The sequence below is a fragment of the Neolamprologus multifasciatus genome, chromosome 23 (assembly GCF_963576455.1).
Source record: "Neolamprologus multifasciatus chromosome 23, fNeoMul1.2, whole genome shotgun sequence".
In the NCBI taxonomy this organism is placed as follows: Eukaryota; Metazoa; Chordata; class Actinopteri; order Cichliformes; family Cichlidae; genus Neolamprologus; species Neolamprologus multifasciatus.
Window position 1 is genome coordinate 21074600 of NC_140460.1, and position 18484 is coordinate 21093083.

Here is an 18484-nt window from a genome sequence, read left to right on the forward strand (position 1 = left end):
ATGGGGCCTGATGATTTAAGACCTTGTATGTGAGGAGCAGGATTTTGAATTCAATTCTGGATTTAACAGGAAGCCAATGAAGGGAAGCCAAAACAGGAGAAATATGCTCTCTCTTTCTAGTCCCTGTCAGTACTCTTGCTGCAGCATTTTGGATTAACTGAAGGCTTTTCAGTGAGTTTTTTGGACATCCTGATAATAATGAATTGCAGTAGTCCAGCCTGGAAGTAATAAATGCATGAACTAGTTTTTCAGCATCACTCTGAGACAGGATATTTCTAATTTTAGAGATGTTGCGCAAATGGAAGAACGCAGTCTTACATATTTGTTTAATATGTGCGTTGAAGGACATGTCCTGGTCAAAAATGACTCCAAGGTTCCTCACAGTGTTACTGGAGGCCAAGGTAATGCCATCCAGAGTAAGAATCTGGTTAGATACCATATTTCTAAGCTTTTCAGCGCCGAGTACAATGACCTCAGTTTTATCTGAGTTAAGAAGCAGAAAGTTAGTGGCCATCCAAGTCTTTATGTCTTTAAGACATTCCTGCAGTTTAACTAATTGGTGTGTGTTATCTGGCTTTATGGACAGATAGAGCTGGGTGTCATCTGCATAGCAGTGAAAATGTATGCTATGTCTTCTAATGATGCTGCCTAGGGGAAGCATGTATAATGTAAACAGAATTGGTCCTAGCACTGAACCCTGTGGAACTCCATAATTAACCTCAGTGTGTGAAGAGGACTCTCCATTTACATGCACAAATTGGAGTCTATTAGATAGATATGATACAACCAAAGTGACATACTGAAATAGTTTGAGCTCATTTAAACCCCTTTTAACCATTTCTTGTTTATTCCTCTGGAGGGCATAGTAGGAATACTTTAAAACCCATCATTTTACCTTAAACAGTATGACTGACCAATAATTACTTACCCTGTAGATGTCAGGGTAACTAACAGATGTCCCTTGTGTTTACAATCCAATACATTTTCATTTTAATTGATAAATTAACATGTTAATACATATTGAGCAGACTGCAATTCAACCACAGGTTTAAACAATTATTTAAAAAAAGAAATCAAATCAAGGACAGGAGTAAACCATTTCAAATATATTTATTTACTCTGAAGACAAAATAATCTCTACAGTTACAATAACTACAAAACTTGCAAAAGAAAAAAAGTACTATACTCAAAATTGAATGTCGTACCTCGAAATAAGTAGCAAAACTGGAAGTGAGATGATTATAAGAATACAGCAACAGTTCTTTGGCGATCTGCACTTTGTTCTCCAGGATATAAAACTGACTATGAAAACGTTTCAACTGTATGAATACTGAAAGCTACTGAACACACAAAAAGAAAAAAAAAAAAAAAAAGGAAGGAAGGAATCTCACGGTGAGTTGAAGATTACATGTTTACATGGCACCAGGCTGTGCGTCAGCAAACTGTCATCCTTTCCTCAGCTTGGCTTTTCTTCCTCCTTTCCCGGGATGCACAAAGGTATCCGTGTTTCAGCACGAAGGAGAAAGAGGTTGCATGTCAAGGACGGAAAATATGTCTCACTAAAGAAGAATGTAAATTTGTAAAGACAAGGGTGGAATTACATGTTTGACAGTGCCCCAGAAAACAGATGTTTCTAGCCAGTTAGCATGAAAAACCACAAAAAGTGAATTTATTTTCCAACTTTCTGCCCCAACAAACACTAAATATTTGTTTTAGAACATAATTTAGGAAAGGATTAACATTGAAATGCTGAGGTGGTATTTGCATGACAACACTTCCTTCTACACAAATGTCACTAGCCTACAGCGTTTGGTCCAAAAAAACAAAAAACAAAAAACAAAAACAAAAAACACACCTTAAAAAGGCCGGTAAAATGATTGTACAAAGATGATTGTTGGAAATGTGTGGAACGGTTCCTGTTGATTAAGAATTCAAGCATTTCCCAGGTAAATATTTTTGGCTGATTTGGGTAAATAGGCTTCGAAAAGAAATAGAAAAAAAAAAAAATCTTTCTGTCAAACATTTCTGAAGTCGAATGACTTCTGGCTAATACACCAATAATTCCCAACATTTAAATTAAAGATGACTCATCCAGTTACAGGTTAAGCCCCACTTAACAAGCTTCTGCACATACTCAAAAACATTACATAACGCAAGGTCATGTTTAAGATTTGAGACCAATAAGCTTCAACCAAGTGAGACATCAACATTCAGAAACATTAATAAAAAAATAAAAATAAAAAAGCCTCCCTCTTGTGAACCAAACAAAAAAAAAAATTTAAAAATACACTCAGCTGAAGCTTACAATAATCCTTGCGTGGTCTTAAATGGACAGGTTATTGCAATGCAACAAAACACAGATGACGAAAGAACATGGGGTAGACGAGGTCTAGCCAAAGGCACAGTCAAAGTTTGGATGTAGGTCGGCAAGCTTTCAAGTTTAGAGTCGTGGAAATTAACCATTTGTCACAACACAGCTCAGTCAGCATTTCTTTGTTTTCAACTGACCTCTAATACTGAAAGGCACATTTCTCTCATCCCCACACACAAACACACGCACACATATTACACACACTTTGGTCTCCCTCAGTGGTCTGACTGCATTCCCATATGTGCTTCCCCCATGTGTTTAAGGCCAGTAGGAATGAAAGGACAGACATTTGAGGCAGGAAGCACACTCAGGCATGTATCCCTAGAAGATAAAGAGACCAGAGATTATTAAGCATGCATGTTCACTTAAAACAGATTTTTTTTCTGATGTTTTTAGGTCAAACCAAAGTAGGAAATAAACCACAAAAAATAAATAAAAATCTGACAAAGTCCAAAGTTAAGCCTGTATTTACATAATCGGCTGGAGGTAGAAAGATTCAATATTCTTCTCTGGTTTCCATGTGCCAAATATTAAGGTTAGTGCCATCCTTGAATTTTAGAGTGCTGACTGGTCAAATTTTCAAGCAACTAAATGATGGAAAGGGTTGGATCTCTATAACTGCAGTTCCTCCAATGGCCACTTGAGGCCCATTTAAAAAAAAACAAAAAAAAACCCACACACTATTCCAAGTCATGATAGGACTACTTAATTGTTTTAATACCACTTTAGTGGAAGAAGACGGCTGTAGTCGGCAGCCATCATCATCATAATGATGCAATCACCTGGTAAATAATTACTTTGTACAGTTAACTGTACTCACAACCTGTTATAACCTGTGCTTCAGTCTGCCAAGTTAAAATCTAATATTGTATCTCTAGGTCACTTAGAAGCTAACCCGGACTGGGCAATGCACCACTGGATTCCATGTGCAGCTTTCCAACCAAACTCGCTAGCATTAGCTAATACCTTAGCACTCCACCATCTTGCCCAAATATGGTCACTTCAGTCTTAAGACAAGCAAGATGGCAGCAGCCATAAAGCTAAAGTTGAGGCTTCAAAATGCAAACCCACAAACCAGTGGGTGAGGTCACTGTGGCTACATGTTTCACAGAGTCTATGATTTTAGCTGATTAATCACATCTTCCAGCCCTAATTTATTTATAGAAAAAGTACTTTTATATGCTGGCAATACTCCTCTTCCAAATATTTTCTCCATGGTTTAGAGCTGCAACTAATTTTCTTCAATTTTTAACAGTCCAAAACCCAAATGATGTTAATTTACAGTTATACAAAACAGAAGAGTGGCAAACTCTTACTTTTGAGAAACCTGAACCACATTTAGCTGAATGTTTGGCCTTTTATATAAATAAATGATTTGGTTTTGATTATTGAAGGCTGAACTCTACCTCCTGGTTCATCTGTGTCAAATTCAGTGTGTCGAATGGAGGTCCGAGCGTCTTCTTTACCTTTCTCGCTCGCCTCTCCTTGCTTCTCCTGGGCAAAATTGAGACGGTTCTGCTCTGCAGCAGTCTGTGCAGCTGTGTTCACCTCTGGGCTGCTGCTGCGTGAAGGACTTCCTTCATCCACCTGGTAGGCGAGGTCCAGGTGCTGCTGGGCCAGCCTCAGGTGTCTTCTCAACCGCTCCAGCTCCCTGGACGAGGGACCCTCATCCCCAATACTCTCTCGCCCAGAATCACCCATTGGCAAGTCCCTCAGCTCTTTCATTTTCTCCTTTTTCATGGTGGCGTGGTATCCTGGTGGAGCTGTAGGCATCGAGCGTGAGGCCGGTGGACGGGAGGTGCGTGTGTTGAGGGTGGCCCGCCTGCGGAAAGTGTCACGGATGCTGCCGATACCCAAATGGATGATTTCCAGGATGGTGAGGAGAAGGCAGAGAAAGGACACGACGTACATCACCAGCAGGAAGATCGTCTTCTCCGTGGGACGGGAAACAAAGCAGTCCACCGTGTGCGGGCACGGAGAACGAGTGCAGACGTAGGAGGGAATCACCTCGAAGCCGTACAGAATATACTGCCCAAAAAGGAAGGCCACCTCAAAGGCAGAGCGCCACAGCAGTTGGCACACATAGACTTTCATCAGGCCGTCACGCAAGATCCGCCGGCGACCATCATGTTTTTTCTCTGGGCCTTGAAAACAGAAACATTAGAAGCCAACTTAGTATCTATTACACAGAACATTAAAGATGCTTTGTGAAAGACATACTGCTGCCCTACTTTGTTCTGCTTTGTCTGTCTTTTCTGGTTCAATCTCTTCAGCAATCATTGGGTCTTCTTCTCCGTTGTCCTCTACCTCTTCATAGTCTCTCGCAGCCCCACGCTTGATTATTGGTATCCTCTTCTTCCGCTTTGGGCCCGGCCGAAAGTCCGTCTCTTCCATGCGGGCGATCTTGTGCATGGCAAATCCAAGGTACATTATGGTTGGGGTGGTGATCATGATCACCTGGAGGTAAATGTATGCATGTTGACATTAACAGTACTGTTTTGTGTGAGTAAAATAAACACCAACAGCCTTCTTTTGCTATAGCTCACCTGGAAGATCCAGAATCTGACATGTGAGAGCGGCGCAAATGCATCATAGCACACGTTCTCACAACCAGGCTGCTGTGTGTTGCAGACAAATTTGCTCTGTTCATCATAGTAGATGGTTTCGCCGCCAACGGCCGTCAGCACAATGCGGAAGATGATGAGCACAGTCAGCCAGACCTTCCCCACGAAGGTGGAGTGGTTGGATATCTCATCCAGCAGACGGGTTAGAAAGCTCCAACTCATGGTGCCAAGGTGATCGGAGCTCTAAGTTAGCTCTGGGTTCAAAACAAAAGCATGAGACTGAGAAGTGACGGGAAAACTTTGTTTTGCATTCATAAAAATCAAAGTGAGCAAGAACAGCAGCCTGTGAATCTGTGAGGTTTGTGCATGTCTTATTTTAGGATCACAGCAACTAAAAGAAGCCTTTGTGGACAGATGGTCATACAGCAGATGTTTATCATTAAATACGAAACATTTAGCTGAATAATTATAGGCTGATCCAAAGAGATGTAATCCAACTATTTCAATAACAGTTTATTTTTCTTAAATGGGTGGAAAATATAATCAGTTTCTAGCTGCTCGAATATCAGTGCAGTTTGTTTACCCGAGACCTTTACACAGTTTGTGGTTATACAGTTTTGCTTGACAAAACATTACATTTACAGACGTCTGATTTCAGGGGAGAGAAAAATAAATAAATAAATAACAATAATAATAATAATAATAATAATAATAATAAGAACGCCTTGTTGAGCGCCCACAGCAGATAAGATGTGATGACATCCAAGCAGCGTGATGACTTTAAACAATAAAGCTAATTCACAATTTTCACATCCTTGTTAAAGGACCTCTGTATGTACGGAAAATAGACATTTTGAGCTCTTATTCAATTAAGTTAAATATTTAAGCATTACTTCAACCGAAAGTCACTAGAAGAAACCAAATGATAAGCTTTCACACCCAAAAGGAGATTAAAACCATGCATTTGGAAATGCAGGTATTCCAAGAAAGTCTCCACAACAAATCTTAAAAAATAAATAAATAAACAAAAGCCACACATTTGGTATCAACTCACACGAGGCCCATACAGGTGGTTTAAACCCAGGTCAGACATACAGGTCTTTAAATGTGAATCAGTCTTGTTGGTCAGAGTGCACTAGTCCCTAGCAGCATTTTCGAGAACCAACATTCCTACACCTCACTGCCACGCCAAGCTGGAGATGCTTAATCAGAATCAAAGAGGCAACTGGCAAGTTGCAGCTAGCTCTGAGGAGACCTGCCGTGGCTCCAGGCTGCAGGAATTATGATATTATAGCAGTGACTAGATCTAGGAATTTGCTCTCCAACTCTGCGCCAGAAACTATTCTTTTAAATTCCTTCAAGTGTGGCAAATACTCAAAAAGTAATGCGCAAAAAGTCTTACAGCAGTGGCTGTAAGCTTTAGCAGCCAGCTGGAAATAAAATTTAGACTTGATGTAGCAGTTTAATAACTGATCAAGATAAGATTAGCTTTGTGCTTTTCCCCTCCAATTCTGGCTAAAGCCTGACTGAACTCAGTTTCAAAACACATCCTGGATCAGTCTAGTCTGTGATGAGGGTATTCTTTAACCAAACACGGCACCAGGCACACTGTAAAGGCTATAAATGCCACCATAACTTTATTTCAAAACACATTTGATTGAAATCAACACAGAGGGGGAGGAGGATGAGGAAAAGGGACTCTATGAACGGCTCATCTTTACAATTACGCTTTTAGACCACAGGGTGTAGCAAAGAAAATAAGCAGCATTTCATGACTCATTGCAACAGCATCAGCCTTTAGCCATTACAGGCATCTGTAGGCTTGTCTCCTCAGATTAGCATTTGACTCTCAGACACATTGTTCATCATCCAGTCCTCTGTGAAATCTTTCTTTTCCAACCCTGGCACCTTCTGACACTGAAAAATGGTTAGAGTGGCTTGCCCGAGCCTGACCTGCGTAATGGAAAAATATCCCACAAAAAAAAAAAAAAAAAAAAAATTAACAAGGCCTCAGTCTCACGAGACTAAGCCACACCAAAGCTATGAAAACTTCCAGACAGTAGGTCCCTGAAATCATCCCCTCAGATTTCGAACTGCAACAGCGTCGCCCTGAATCTAGAATTACATTTTGAAAACAAAAAATTACAAGCTTCATCTACTAAAGAAGGGGCATCACACTCACATCCCTGGGAAATATACACTTTGGTTTTCTAAAACTGACAAATTTGACTGTGGTAAAAGAGAAAAAAAACAAAACAAAAGACAAGTCCAGTTGCCTGGTGATATCCATTTTACCCTCAACGCAGTGTTACAAAACCCACCTTTAGATGGCACATTAGCCAAGAGGTCTCGGAGGAGAGAAAAGGCTGCTGCTGAAATTTAAAAAGCCTCTTTCTGGCATTCATTCAGCGAGGCAGACTTATCCCTTTAAACCTCCGCCCCCGGGGCAGCACTGCCTTTGGTTTCCTCCACTGAAACTTGTTCTTGCATTGCAACAGTTTGGCCTAAGTGTGTATTGAGGACATGACCTGATATGCAGAATACCGCACACAGACCAAAAGCATCTCTCAAGCAATGAAAGGCACGAGCAGGCTGACCAATAATGGACATCTAATCTCAGTGTAATTAGGAAAAACCTTTAATTAGAAGAAGAAAAGACAAAACAAGAAGCCAGAAGCTGAGATTTCAGTTTGACCTCACTGAATTCCTGCTATCAGTTTCTAACCAAGCTTATCAGTCACCTGAACAAGCACCTGGAAAAAGCCAGTGACCTTGCCAGCAGAATTTACGAAGGCGAAGCAGACATGCCAAACAAGTCCGTACATTTAAAAACTTTTTTTTATAAATATGCTTTGCGTGCTCTTGCACCATCTCCTAACATCCCATACTCCCCCTCAAGAAAAATAAGCTGCAGAAAACAAACGTGTGAGTTTTGCTGAGTGTTTGGTGAATGACAAGAAAAATTTACTGTCATCACAGCTATGGTGACATTAAAAAAAGAAAAGAAAAACAACAAAGAAGAGAAAAAAAGGAGGAATGCAATTTTGTGCCACGGGCTCAGAATAGTTTTAAGTTTCCAGCTGTTGTTCACTTTGCACAGGACTGCTCCAGAAGGGAGTTCAGCTCCTGCTAATGCTCAGGGTCCATTAAGAGTTTCTAGAGGTGCTGAGCTAAAAGAAGCAGGGAGAGGAAAAAATAAGTTGAGACAGCAGCAAACGCACAGAATTTACTCATCTCAGGGGGCTTTACAGCACCCCTTGTTAACACACTGTAAAACTGCCCTCCCCTCCAGATAAAGACACCAAGGAAACCAAACATTCACCTTTCAGCTATACATTTGACTAAGACAAACATGCATCAGGCTCAAGTAAATTTGAGCATTTTGTGCAGACTCACAAATGCACTGAAGACGGCTTTTTAAAAAAAAATACAAACAACAACAACAACAACAAAAACAGTAGCTTATTTGCTCATGTGGTTTAAACCCAGATTTACTGGCTTTTCTGCTTCAGGAGTCACTATGCTCTCCAGGAGTTGTGAGTGGGGTGGGTTGTGGAGAGTTTTTTGGGGAAGGGATCTGGACAAAGGGAAGTTAACATTCCTGCCTAACCAAAAGCAGAAAGCTGGGATTCTTAGGGTTCAGGGAGCAGACAGAGGGCACATGGACTCCCGATACAATCCGAGCAGCAGGAGGAGAACCATCCAGCATCTGCAAATGCAAATCACATCTTTTTCTTTGCTGTCTACAATAGAGTTTGACTTTGAGGAGAGCAAGGACAAAAATTAAATCAAAAGTGGAAAATGGAGTCAATGCACATGATTGATGTCGGTTTGTGTAGCTGGAAGGAAGTTTAAAAGCTCCACGGTGGAGCTGTTGAAGGCTTCGAATACGCTTTGCTGAGTCAGACTGAATTGTTTTGGAAATTGTGGCATTCCTAGAGGAAAACTAAGTCCTGCCAAGCTTCAGTGGGGAAACAAGAATCTTCTTCTTAGAAGATGAAGCCATCAAGTTCAGAGTCTGACTTCTGAAAGTTCAAAACAGCCATTAGCACAAGAACTGCTCCCTTAAAAAAAGCTTCTATTTACATATAAGAACCTTTTCCTTGCACTGTGTGATCTCACAATGTTGCGAGCCGCACTAATTGTGACGTTATTCACAAAGTCTCCATGTGTTAAATTTTTCCCCTTGGTTTAAAAACTGACGAATATAGGAAGACTCACCACTAACACTCCGGCACGCACAGCTTCAGAACTCGCCACGCGGACCTACTCAGTATATTTAGACTAAACCCTGCTCTTTAAAATAAATAAACAAACTTCTCGGGTACCAAACACAAAAAAACAAACAAACAAACCACAGCCTGCTTCAGCTAAGCTCCAAAAGGAAAACCAAACGACACTAGCTAACTTTTCTCAAGACCAAACACTCACCTTCTGCACTACAATCGGTGCGCTGCTTCTCTCCTCGCGCTTAATTGCTTCACCAGGTTTTTCTAATTAGCGCGCGCGCTCGCTCTCTCACGCCGACCGTCTGCGTCTGCGTCCGAGGCAGCTTTCACTATGAAGCCATTCAGCCCGCGTTGACCCCATGTGTTGGGGTCCCGAACGAGAGCACAAAAGAAAGAGAGGTCTGCGACTCCTGCAGGCTCCTGCTTCCCTCCTCCTCCTGCTGCACCTCCTCCACGTAACTCGGCCCCATTCAAGAACAAGAGGAGGCCCCTGAAACCTGAGCTGCCCGACTACCGTTCTGCCCTCACGGTGAAGAACCAGGGGAATCCTATAGGTCTTTGCAATGTCCCGGATAAACCGCTGTCTCTATAGGGACACGAAAGGTATATCACAACAGGGAAGCCACTTAGTGTGGAAGCCGAATATAATTTCCAGAGAAAATAATTTCTCTGGAAAGGCTGTGCAAATATTTCGTGCATTAAAAATAGTTTTTGGACTTGCCTATTCTTAATGCAAAATGTCAACAAGAGTTGCCTCAATGTAAAGGTAAAGGCCTTACAGTAATACAGCAATACTTTTTTTTAAAAAACCAAGCTAAATTGTTCTGATTTTCTGACCAATCAGATTGATGCATTTTGTAACAAGCGCGCTCATAGCTCAAAGTGTGCACAGGACTATGCGATGATGCAGAGATATAGAAATGGTAAAATAATACAGTTTTACCTCAGGCACAAAGCTAGATGCTGCTCCAGGTCAATCGGCTCTCTGAAATCATTTCTCTGCCTCTCAGGTGTGGTCCCAACTCTGCGAACAAGATTTCAAACGGCCTCACTGACATCCTGAAATATGTCCAAAAGCAGCCATGATACATCTTCACCTCCTGGATCAAACCATGAAATTCTCCCGGCTGCTGCTTTGGCTGAATTCATAATCTCAGTTTCTTTCTTTTCTTGTTTAGAGACATCACTTGATTTCAACTTTGTTTTTCTGTTTTACTTTGTTTTTTGTTTTTTTTGTTTGTTTTTTTTTTGTTTTTGGGGGGGGGGGGGGGGGGGGTTAGGTCAAATTTTACAAGTCCAGCTGAGGAAGTGACAAGCTAACAGTACAGAGCAAATAGCAAACATGTATCTACAGTATTACATGGATCATGGGATTAAAACACACTTTACCTTCAGCTTTTTCTTCCTCACCACATCAATGAACGATTCATTTCTTTTAAGCGTGTCCTTCACATGTTTTGGTTTCTGTCTGGTCCTGGTCATGCAGTTGTGTCCCCAGAAACACTTAATTTTTTTTCATTTTATTATCATTATTTTTATTGTTATTAAACTTTTGCAAAAAGCATTTTTCTATATCCTGGTGTTTTCCCAAGTTGCAGTTCATTCGACCTCTCTGAGCCACCATAGAAATCGCCGTAATTATTTATCTTTGTAATAAAGTTACATAGGTATTTGACATAAGTTAAAATTATGACATAGTTTACATTTATTTTTTCTTTCTTTTTGTAAAGCAGCTGTCAAAAATAAACTGATTAATAAAGCAATCATTTAAATCGGAACATTATAATCTTTATGGCCCTTCATAAAGGCGTTCCTAATTACCTGGCACACATTTAAAGGAGGACTCACGTGAGACAGATTAGCACAGGTCAGAACTGGGGCAGAGATATGTTGGATGCTGGATCCAACCCTTCCCATAACACAGTTCGATAGCATCTCTCATCAGACCCTCATTTCCCGATAAGTGCCCCGTGTCTTTAAAGCTTCACGTCCAGTTTGAAGATCAGTATCTGCGGTTTCTAAACTCTCGTCTGAGATGACATCACTTTGAGAAGCCTTCAAAGCTCGCCGAGAGTCACGGAAGATTAGACAACTGTTACTGATTTTTGCTGTTCAAAATCATGGAAGGTCCCCTTTAAGTAAGGCCAAAGACACACCACTTGAGACATTTCTTCAGTTCAATTCTTGCTTATCTCTTCACGTTCTTGTTTGTTTTATGCAAAAACAAAAGCACACAGAGTGTAACACCACCATAATGTAATAGTTTGTCTTTCTGCTGAGGACCCCTGTATTATCCTCCTCCTGGATCACAGTTTGGCCTGACAGAGCACTGCGTGACTGCAGCTTTTACACGAGGAGGCCCACCATCCAAGAATTTAGTTGACTCGAGCATTCGGCAAAACAACAGATTTCTTGCTGTCATGCACAGTGCAGCTGTAGTGCTCCTGATTTACCAGAGGACCTGAAATGTTTGGAGGAGCCTGTGGGAAGTCGAGTCCAGCCAGATGTCTGCGCCGTGGCTCCATCCCAGCTCCCTTTCATACTAACTATCCTCTCCCTGCTTTCATCTGCTGTTCAAATATGGTGTTAGGGAGGCATGAACTCATTCGCCTGCACGTTTTATCCTTTTAAAGTGAATGGGATATATGCAGGATCGCAGAAAATATGACAAGAGACGTGCAGAAAATGACACTGGAGTTAGCCGGTTTCCGAAAAACTCATCACAGGGGTTGGCAACGTCTTTGTCGGGACTCAAAATTCCTGCTGACACCCCTGCAGAGAATATATTAACAGCTTTATTAAGGGAGGGACTCAGTACTAATAAAGAGCACTTTTAATTTCAGCCCACCTGCGTAGTTGTGGCAGTGATTAAGTATTCGCCTCAGATGCTTTGTTGCCTCCCCAAAATATAAACCTTTCTGACATAAATTCATAGCATGCAATGATTATGACTCATGGGTTACTCAAGGCTCTGGGATCATTAATTTCACCACATTGTAAGCCAAAAACAGAAAACAGAAAGAAAAAAGAAGCAGAAGGGTCTTCAGTATTTCCTCGCAAAGAAGATGGAGGCTCCGATCCTCAGGAAGAAAATGAACTGTAAAGGAGTTTACAGAGAAACAGAAACAGAAAACGGTTACCACATGGAGAAAGATAATAAAAATGTGAAATGCATGGCTTATTATGGGAATGTGAGTGTGGGCAAAATGCTCCCAGATGCCATATCAGAACCATAAAGTGGAATTAATGATGTACAGTATAACTTCACCATAAATGTTTTATGTGCCTCTCTTCTTTGCTTCCTTCTAGGCTATTTTTTCTTTAATAAGCCATTAAGAAGCTGCTTAAGAACTAGAAAACTCATTACTATAATCAAACTAACAACACCTTAGTATAAGCTCACAAGTTGTTTCAGTACGGTTCAAATGCTAACATTGTTAGTGTTATTTGAAATCCGCAGATTCCATCTGTACCGAAGCTGCAGTCCTAATGACCTTTAATTGCTTTGCTTCTTTTTAATTTGTGGACTGGGAAAGGAGGAGCTGTAACCTTTCTATATATCAGCTGGGAACACATTTTAACATCTTAAGCTGCAAGCATCTCTGCTGGTATGCAGCCTCTGCAACTGCACCTGAAATTACAAAAGTAAATAAAAGGAATCAACCACAAAATATGTTGGTGTTTATTGTTTGAATCAGATCAGACTTATAGGAGGAACGCTAAACCTGTTGCTCTTCACTGGTTTTGGAGGGATCGGGGGGGAGAGAGAGAAAGAGAGAGAGATGGGTTCCTCAGCCACGTGGCTGCAATTGAAGCTTGTCCAGTGCTTCAACAAGCATGTGCACAGCACATGTAAAACACCAATGACTAAAAAAAATAATTGCACCTTGAAGGTGGTTAACTTTCACAGAGCTGAACCTGAACCAGTGGTGATTCCAGAGTCTGCTGGGGCCCAGGGCACATACTAACAGTGGACCCCTCCAACCTCCGACTTTATTGTCTTTATGTTAGAAATGTTTAAATAAATAAATAATATAATTTTTTTGACCGAACTGAAATGAAAAAAGAAACATGGATAACAACATAAGGAGGACTCTTTGGAGTAGAGTGCACTTACGATATAATACATTAACTGTGGAACAATACTGTGACATTATCAGCCTTTGGAGTAGGCACCTTATCTTTCTCTTTTGCTGCTGGTGCCAGAAAAATAAGTCAGTGATATAGTAAGGGATATAGTATAAGGTACTCATAACAACATGTTAATAACATTAAAACGTTTTACAGAATTCCTCAAATTCAACTTCTGAACGGTCTTCTTGGGTGTTTACCATCTGCCCATTCATCCATCTTCTGCCACTTATTCAACTCTAGCTTGTGAGTGTGGCAATCTAAGCAAAAAGGTCCTCCTTCTCCCCAGCCACCTCCTCCAGCTTTTCCAAGGGGACATTGAAGAGTTCCCAAGCCAGCTAAGAGATTTAATCTCTCCATGTCCTGCGTCCTGTGGCCTCCTCCTCATGCGACATGGCCAGGACGACTTGCCTAGGAGGTGTCCAAGTCAAATTATATCTCAACTCCCTTGACTGACTCCTTTCAGTGTGGAAGGACAGCAGCTCTACGTTGAGCTCCTGCCTACAGACAGCATTCAATCTATAGGGTTTACTGTTTTCTTTTGATAGATGTGATGTAATAGTTCCAATACAGATGATTAAACTAATGTGCACTGTGGCTGCACTGTCCATTTAGAGTTTTACATGATGACACATGAAACCACAAAGTCTGCATTAACAATACAGAAAATACAATAAGCGCACCAGACTGCACATCCAGCACAATAATGGACAGTTCAGTACAACTCAGCGTAACTTCTAGTGCCCCGTCCAAATTTCTTTGAATCTAAATTTCATAACTTTCATCAGTTAATTATAAAAATGTGTTGTCTGCTGGGCCAAGGGCCCCCAGCAGTTGCCTACCTTGCCTGGTGGCCTCTGGTTTGGACTCACAGTAAGCTTCACTTTACAGGAACAAGCTCGACAGTTTGGTTTCAACTGACTAACGGGAAACATAACATAAACATCCTTAAACAATCAAGACTTGAAGACTTGACTTGAAACCCCAAGCAGAATATTATAATGTGCTGTCTTTTCTTCTCTAAATTAAAGTTTGTAGTTTCAAATAACGAGGTCACCATATGTGCAAGTTAATCCCTTCAAAGGCTTCAGTGAGTTCTAAACACTCAGTTTCAGATGGTTGTTTTCTACTCCCAGATCTATACGATGGTCATCTCAGCCACACATCAACCATCCCTAGTTTAAGACTGCGTGGCGGCAGAAGTCACTGGGACGTTTGTATCATGAAGGACATGTGTAACTGCACTTTGTGAGAGGCAGCCAACCTTAAGTGGGAGGGTCCTTTCACACCATTGCACTGGCTCACATTAACTTCAGGACACATTTTCAGATTCTGGTTGTGACTTTTACATCGATACACCCCAACACGTCCCTGAGGTCATGTGACCAGAGCCAGCTGATGCTCAGAACTAAAGACTCCCACACTCTGGAGCTCTCTCGCTCGGAACTTCAGCTCCGTGGACTCCGTGACCTATGAGCTCAGAACTAATCTTTTTAAACTTCTCGCTCATAAGTTTTTGGCATTTTGGTTGTGAAGAATTTTGAGATATTTATTTTGAAAGATGCTATATAAATTAAATCTTACTCCATTTACTTTAAAACGACTTGTTTCAGACAGTATACATTTATCAGGTCACAGTTCGAGAAAAATAAGCACTACTTACGAACTGTGATTAGTACATCGCTACACTATTTAACTGCCTGGATAACACTGGTCTGGTAATGCTAATGAACAGAATAGATTCCCTTCAAACTTAAGTTAGCAAATGTTTTAAAGTAAGATTTTAGTAAAGCACATTCAATACACTTCACATTTATAGTGCTGCTCCCTTATTTCATAGTTTTTGAATATTGGTCACACTTACATGTTTCAGATCATCAAAGACATTTAAAGGTTAGATAACCTGAGTGAATACTAAGTGCAGGTTTTAAATGATAAGTTCATTTGTTGAGGGGACACAGTTATCCAGACCTACCTGTGAAAAAGCAACTGTCCCCTAAACTCAATAACTGTGTCACTCTTGGCAGCAAGAACGGCAGTCAAGTGTTTGTGATAACTGGTAATGAGTCTTTTGCATCACTGTTGTGGAACTTTGTCCCACTCTTCTTTGGAGAATTGATTTAGCCACATGCCAAAGCATCTCAATCAGACTTAAGTCTAGACTGATTAGGCCACTCCAAAGCCTTAATTTCATTTTTTGAGGCATGCAGAGGTGGATTTGCTGGTGTGTTTTGGTTGATTGTCCTGCTTCATAATCCAAGTGTCCCTGGAGCAGAATTCATGGTTCCATCAATTACAGCAGGTCGTCCTGAAGCAGCAAAGCAACCCCAGACCACCACACTACCACCACCACGTTTGACTGTTGGTATGATGATCTTTTTATGAAATTCTGTTAGTTTATGTCAGATGTGACACGAGCCTTTGTGATCTTTTTGGTCAGCAGTGGTTTTCTACTTGAAATCTGAACTTAACTGAGACAAGTGAGGCCTGCAATTCTTTAGATGTTGTTCTGGGTTCCTACGTGACCTACTAACGATGAGTCGTTAATGCGCTCTTGGAGTAATTTCTGTAGGATGCATGATAATGGCTCTTTTTACGTGGTTCAGTGGTGTCTCAAAGCCTTAGAAATTACTTTGCAACCCTTTCCAGACTCATAGCTTTCAATGTCTTTGCCATTTCTTTAGATTGTGGCAGCATGTGTTGCTTTTTGAGATCTTTTAGCCTGCTTCACTTATCAGACCGGTTCTATTAGGTGATTTCTTCATTCAGCAAGTTTGGCAGTAATCACACCTTGGTGTGGCTACAAAAAAATGAACTTCACTTCCAAACACATCACTTTCTTTAGTCACGTATATGCATCATTGGCATCACATTGATATAAAAATAAAACACATTCTTCTGCATAAACCTGTTATGAAAAAAAAGCACAGAAATAAATAAATTACTAAATACCTAATTAGTAGACCTAAATTAACTGCTGACCTTTGCTGTAACTGATATGTACAGTTTCCCATTGCAGTGGTTACATATGGACACAGCTGTAGACGTTCTGTCTTACAGCTTTAACCGACGTACAAACTAAATAAACAAGGATTCAGTTGAGATAATGTTTATCCATCACATTTACTGAATGATGACAGTGCCTGATGTCAAAACAGATTTTTCTCCCTGCCCTTGATAAATGCTCTGAAAACAAACCAATCTACCAAACCCGAATTACAAATTAAAATAAACATCCTTTTCAAAATGTTTAAACACGAGAAGTGCTACTGTTCACCGAACGTCTGAAACATCACAAGACCTTAATTAGGTGAAAACTGTGTGCAAATTCTTTGACGACAATGTCTTGAACCTTGGCCTTTCAGAGGCTCCCCCAGCCTCGTGTTGACCGCGTGATGCAAAGCACCCTAAGACGATGAGAGAAAAAAAAAAACGGACAAAGGCGGTTGACATATTCTAGGCTCAGCCTCTTGCATTACTTCCCTACAAATCCTAAGACAGAACATTTGTTTCCCTCCCTTGACTTAATGCTTGTAACTCCAAACCTTCCCCCAAAATCTGCTCCATATTAGCTTGATGCTACAGACGATCAAAGAACAGCATGTGATGCATTAAGGTGCATTTCATTAGGACAACACAGCATCAACAAAAGAAACAAGGCACACTCCATTCCAGCTGTAGAAAAGTTCAGTGGGATGGTATCTGGAGGAAAAATTATGCAACCAGTGCTTTTACAGGCTTGTGTGCCACATGAATGAGTGCAATCATTTCCAAGTTCTTGGCTTAAAGCAACAAGCGTAATGGGACCAGACTGAGTGCAGACTGCGTAGAGAGAAAACAAAGACACACTCGGTCATGCTCACCAAACTTTACCCGGCACCATACAACTTTACAAAACACACACACAGAGTCTATAACTTTTTCTCTCTTTGCACCCCCCCCCCCACACACACACACACACACTCACACACACACATTACGCCGCTTTGTCTTGCAGACTTGTGTGCAGTTTTACTCCGAACATGGCCTCCCACTGTGTTTTGACCCAGGCCAGCAGACCCTGGAGGAGCTCGCCACTCTCTGAGTGCACACACCACGTCCTCTCCTGTTTCACAGTCTGCAGGAAACACACACGGGAAAGTATGAAAATTAAAGCAGTTAATCACATGCGAGTTAAACTTGGCAGGGCCACAATCTATAACATGCTGCTGCACAAACAGAAGGAGAACGGCAGCAGAACTTTGACAACATCAGATCTGATAACAAAGTAACAAACATTAGAAAACAGCACTGCATTTTAGCCACTTACTGAACAGCAGTATGGTTAATTCACCGGTACGTACGCTGTTGGTAACAATAAACGTCAAACACAATGAGATTGTGTTCATCTTCAGTGAAAGTCTTGTGCGTGATATGGTCATCACAAAATACTGGGATGGATGATATCTCTGACATTTAATAAGTCCTCCACATGGACTTAAATGTATAATGGTTCTTTTTTATGATTTTCTACGATTAATATTTATTTATCTCCACATCCCTACACTTACACTGAGTGTAATTTGCTTAAAATAATAATAATAATAAAAAAATGGGGGCAAAGACTAAAGTAAGCACGTGAACAATTAAACACTGACTGGTGTTTTTTACAGGTATTTTTACCACTATAGTAAAAAAAAAATAAATAAATAAATATTTCAACTTTCACATGTAGTAATTAAACTTTGGTGGCCTTTTATGTAACACAGATACAACTCTGATTAAAGTCAGAAGCTGCATAAAAAAAGTTGGTTAAGTGGTGGGTTGCAAAGTGGCTTGCAGTGGTAATAGGCTACATAATACATCCTGATATTTCGGGATTTAAAAATCTGATATATTGCCCAATGGTTGTTTTTCTTAAACAAACAAACAAACACAAAACACATCCATCACGCCGCTTTGCCTTACAGACTTGTGTGCAGTTCTACTCTGAACATGGCCTTGAACGACCTTTCTCCCATCTCTTTTTTTATTTTTAAAATTTAATAATGTTGAAGTCCAGGCTCTGGGGAAGCCAATCCATGACCGATTGTCATTATTTAGGGTCATTATCATGCTGACAAACGAATGGGCTGCTAATAAGATGTTTTCCAGATGGTATTACATGGTGGATCGAACTCTTATGGTACTTTTCTTTGTTCATAATTGCT

General features: G+C 40.7%; 2 protein-coding genes and 1 long non-coding RNA gene across 8 annotated transcripts in view; 1 reads left to right on the plus strand and 2 right to left on the minus strand.

The window, feature by feature from the left end:
* Positions 1 to 591: 591 nt before the first annotated feature.
* Positions 592 to 9495, minus strand: LOC146491495 (gap junction gamma-1 protein-like). 4 transcript variants are annotated; one of them, XM_085150461.1, is made up of 5 exons: positions 9367 to 9495; positions 4918 to 5189; positions 4603 to 4828; positions 3838 to 4515; positions 592 to 2692 (listed from the first exon to the last, which is right to left on the minus strand). In XM_085150461.1, exons 2-5 carry the CDS (start codon positions 5155 to 5157, stop codon positions 2679 to 2681), a joined length of 1158 nt encoding a protein of 385 aa, XP_085006587.1. In that variant the 5' UTR covers positions 5158 to 5189; positions 9367 to 9495; the 3' UTR covers positions 592 to 2678. The 4 variants fall into 4 exon arrangements, with proteins under 4 accessions (XP_085006587.1, XP_085006584.1, XP_085006586.1 ...); XM_085150458.1 differs by having other exon boundaries at positions 3778 to 4515; XM_085150460.1 differs by having other exon boundaries at positions 3778 to 4515; positions 9356 to 9455.
* A 159-nt stretch (positions 9496 to 9654) lies between these two features.
* LOC146491496 (uncharacterized) lies at positions 9655 to 10725 on the plus strand. The gene is made up of 3 exons (XR_014872265.1): positions 9655 to 9767; positions 10175 to 10399; positions 10465 to 10725. It is a non-coding gene; the product is annotated as an uncharacterized LOC146491496 (long non-coding RNA).
* stk11ip (serine/threonine kinase 11 interacting protein) overlaps positions 10433 to 18484 on the minus strand; it is a 53512-nt gene continuing 45460 nt past the window's right edge. For all 3 annotated transcript variants that reach the window (XM_085150456.1, XM_085150454.1, XM_085150455.1), the window contains exon 26: positions 10433 to 17412. In XM_085150456.1, coding sequence (XP_085006582.1) covers positions 17272 to 17412 — 141 coding nt within the window. In that variant the 3' untranslated portion in view covers positions 10433 to 17271. The remainder of the gene's footprint in view (positions 17413 to 18484) is intronic.

Excerpts from the sequence above, each read along its gene's own strand:
- LOC146491495 (XM_085150458.1), bottom strand. The coding sequence starts at position 5,157 with ATGAGTTGGAGCTTTCTAACCCGTCTGCTGGATGAGATATCCAACCAC. Across the intron at positions 4,829-4,917 it reads TCAGATTCTGGATCTTCCAG|GTGATCATGATCACCACCCC; the intron begins GTGAGCTATAGC and ends ATTTACCTCCAG. Across the intron at positions 4,516-4,602 it reads GACAGACAAAGCAGAACAAA|GCCCAGAGAAAAAACATGAT; the intron begins GTAGGGCAGCAG and ends TCTGTTTTCAAG.